Below are 4,143 nucleotides of genomic sequence, written 5' to 3' on the forward strand. Positions count from 1 at the left end.
CACAAACTAATTCATTTTTGGTTTTAGTAGCAGTATAAAAGCTGTTCAAAAATGCACTTGAGTTATTTAAAAAAAATAACCACCTACTTCAACAATAAAAAGGATGGAGAAATTATTTTCATGTATTTTGGATGCTGTGTGATATAACTGAAAATTTTGTTGGTCCTTCCTTAAACATAGAACTATTACAATGTCAACCTTTCCTTCAGTATCTCATAGTATTTTTAGTATGTATTGAAACAGCATTTGGTTATTCAGGACTTTTCATTTTAAGATTATCAGACATTTTATAACACTTTGAATATGCAAAATCCTTGAAAAGGTTGACAACCCTTAGAACCTTTAACAATATAAATCTTAATATATAAATTCCTATTGAGGATAATGGGATTCTAACCTCTCCTTTGTTACGTAGATTGTAATATTTGCAGTAAAAATGTAGCAAATGCTATGAATAGTACAGCACTTGCTGGTTTTGAACAGTTTCCCCTTAAGTTTTAACATCTTTGTCACTTCAAATACATTTTCCTTAAAAACTAAAAACTAAAAAAAAAAAGGCTGAGTTTTGTAAAGAATGAGTGACTTGAATGTCTTACTTCTTTAAAATAAAACAAAAACCAAAAAAACCCACCAAGTTTGGGGTGAGGTTATTTTTTTAATGAAAGGCTCTAAAATCATTGAGCACATACATATAGATGTATAAAACACGGTCTTCCCATACACATGTTGTTCTGCACTGCAGTCCTATTTTTTGTTCCTGTCTCTAATCAAAAAAATGCCCAAACATATTTAAATGAAACTTTGTGGAAAAAAAAAATGGATCGGGGCTGAGAACATTAATGCCAAGGTTTGGACCAATGTGAATTAAAGCAGATGTATTATAAACCCTTCAAAACCAGGATTTATAATGGAAACGCTGACACGGACCCGTAACAATAGCAGCTCTGCCAGGGATTATTTTAATACTAAAAGCACACTCAGTTGCTCATTATTTTAATATAGAGATTATTTAGTTACCAAAAAAAGCAGTGATACACAATAACAATGAAACCAAATTAAAAAAAATGTTTCTAAGATGACACATCATTTCCCCTGTAACTCTCTTGATATTGCTTATATGTGACATGCCGCTCCTTAAATTAAAAAAAAAAACCACAAACCCCTAACACGTGAAGGTGGAGTTTGCCATAAGCTCCATGGCAAGGCTGAGCTAAGAGTCTTTGTCAGCTTCATTTAACAGTGTTTTGCCTGTGGAAAGAGACAAAAGGGTTAAAGGAGGAAGAGCAGGGAGCACAGGAGAGGCAGCTGACAGGAGAAACAAGGGCATGAAGAAAGGAGAAGATAGGTATGAAAACAGAAGAGCAGGGGGAGATTTTTTGGAGGTTTCCAAAGGGAATAACTCAGTTTTTAAAGAGATACTGGGGAAACATTCACGAAAAGGCCAGGCAGACCAAGAAAATATGGCAGGGGCCAAACCCTTCGAGCATCCTAAGTTACACTTGTGAGCAGGTGCACCCCAGTCACATTGCAACATGCCAGAGAAGGTCAGGGACCAGTGAGCCCTGGCACATGCTTTGGAAAAAAAGGCATGATTTGTTAAATCTTCATGCTGTATGTCCAGTTTTCTACAAACACCTCTTTTATTTTGCAATATCAAAAAACACTAAGGGATGTGAGGGAAGGATTTCCTACAGATGGCAGGAGGTTTGCTCCTATTATTCTGTGCTGTGGGGCAACAAGCTGCACTCAAAAACACCCCACACCCCAGCAGCATCACACAAATACTACTTTTTGTGACCATGCTATGCGTTATAGCACCAGCATTACTTCCCCATTACTGCTTTCCTTTCCTTGCCTTTTCTTTTTTGTCCCTGGGTACCAGGTGCACTGGAAGGACTTGGATCAATACAAGACAGCATTTCTCATATAAACAATACCATATTAACAACCACAGGGCATCTGTACCTGTAGGCAGGGATAGCACCAAATGCTGGCATGTCTATCCATGCAGCTAGACTGCTAAAAAGAAGCAACTACAGTGGAAATGCACCTACTGTATGTGAAATGCTGGTGCAGAATTTTTTTCTTTCCTTTTTTTTTTCTATCAGTCTAACCTTCTGTGTTGATACATGAATGCTGGTACCCACTTAGAGGGATGCCAGATGATCAGTGCAGAATGAAGGTCCCAGGAGAAAGGCTCACGTGGTTTTCTCTGCCCCATGACGTCACTAGCAGATGGCATGGGTACCAGCTCTGGCAGTTGGCATCAATGTCACTTTTTAGAGATCAATGAGATAGAGCAGATATACACAGATCTAGACTCCAGGAGACGATGCGGCATTCAGACTGAAAAGATTTGGAAGGCAAAAAATGAAAAACTGATTGTTGAATGAAATAAAAAGCTAAGGTAATACAAATAAAGATATATTTCAGTTGGTGTTGGGTGTGCATGCAAGTGTTTAAAGATACAGTAACATTGTCTTGTATTTTATGTATGCTATTTACTGTCTAATAACTCCTAACATTTTATTCTTCTGATGCAATTACAAACTTTCATTGCTTTTATGTAATACTGCAAGTGTGTAGACAATACTGATAGAGTTAGTCTTTGACTGGGGTTTTTGTTTAATTTTGTTCTGTTTAAAAGTCCCTGCATTTGCTTTGCTTGTCTCTTTGAAGTCCATGGGATACAAGCTTTTGCTGCTCCCAAACTGCAAACAAAAGCAAAGTGATTGGGAAAAGGAAATTATTTTTCCATTCCAGGCTGGATTCTGAGCACACGTGCAGGATTACAGTCAGAATCTACAGACCGCTCCTGTCAGCTAAGAGCTGGAGGAAGACATCTGAGCCTCGCAGAACATAAACACTGCTATAGCGTGCAGGGAATTTTTCACCTCCCCCCCTCCCCCCCATTGATGGGAAAGAAAAAAAAAAGGAGAAAAGAACAAGAAAAAATCAAATAAATTGATTCTAACTAAAGAGATAATATCAATTAGAATTTTTGCCTGAAAAAGGGAAAAAAAAGGTAGGGAGATTTTATTTCCTAACTCTAATCTGAATACACTTAGGGTTAAATAGTCCTGATTTTTGTCTTAAAATGAAATAAGTATTATGTGATTTTAATACAAATAATTAGGAAAAATGTTTTGGTTTGAATTATATTACTAGCTGAGTGATTTGGGGGGGGTATATTCCATTTTTTTTTTCTTCTCAGCCACTGTAACTTACTAAAGTTTAATATCTTGATACATAAAGGAAGAAATGTGGAGGGGAAAAAACCCACAATTTTGAAGTATAAGTCAAAAAGTCAAAAATATTTACCATCAGGTAATAGCGATATGGCACTTTTTCAATTTTAAAACTGCACTCGGTCTCCTCATTTTTTCACCCAGGGGAATTTGGATTAATGAAATTTCTGTATTGCTTTATCACGTTTTGCATTTCTTTGAATTCCATGATGGTGAGAGTTTGTAGGATTTGTTTAAAAATAAAATAAATGAGCAGGGAGCTAATTGTACATTTAAAATATCGATTTACTCTACATTTATCTGTGAGAAATGTGGCTTTTTAGTTTCAGGGTCATATGTTTCAAGTGATTTTGGAATTCTCAACAGCCATTATCTTTTAAAAAGTGGGCATTTGCAACTGCCATTTTATTCAAAAAATATAGATTGATCATTTGTACACACACACACACACACATACACTCATATACAGAGAGCTTACGCACAGACACAAGTAAGGTGCATGAGGCTGTCTGTGTGAGTCGGGAAACTTTGAAAATGGAAATATTTAAACATTGTGCTGGCATTCTTTCAGGTAACTTAAGATTATAGAACCATGTTAACACTACCATTTGATGAGTCTGTTGTAATGCCAGAATCCCAGATGTGTAGAAAGTTTCCCAGAGAAAGTGATGACCAAAAGCAAATGAAGAACCCAGAAAGCTTTTCAAAGCAGATCATCCTCCGAGGAAAGAATATTAAAAGATCTCCTGGAGAAGACACAGAAAAAGAAGAGGAGGAGGAAGAGAGAGAAGAGGAGGATGAGAATGGCTTGCCGAGGCGAAGGGGTCTTAGGAAAAAAAAGACGAGCAAGATAAGGATGGAAAGGATTAAATTCAGGCGTCAAGAAGCCAATGCT

General features: G+C 36.8%; 1 protein-coding gene across 1 annotated transcript in view; it reads left to right on the plus strand.

Moving 5' to 3' along the window:
• Positions 1-2,209: 2,209 nt before the first annotated feature.
• NEUROD6 (neuronal differentiation 6) overlaps positions 2,210-4,143 on the plus strand; it is a 3,681-nt gene continuing 1,747 nt past the window's right edge. The window contains exons 1-2 of the mRNA XM_017732037.1: positions 2,210-2,407; positions 2,764-4,143. Coding sequence (XP_017587526.1) covers positions 3,841-4,143 — 303 coding nt within the window. The 5' untranslated portion in view covers positions 2,210-2,407; positions 2,764-3,840. The remainder of the gene's footprint in view (positions 2,408-2,763) is intronic.

This window comes from Corvus brachyrhynchos, unplaced genomic scaffold (assembly GCF_000691975.1).
Source record: "Corvus brachyrhynchos isolate BGI_N302 unplaced genomic scaffold, ASM69197v1 scaffold264, whole genome shotgun sequence".
Lineage (NCBI taxonomy): Eukaryota > Metazoa > Chordata > Aves > Passeriformes > Corvidae > Corvus > Corvus brachyrhynchos.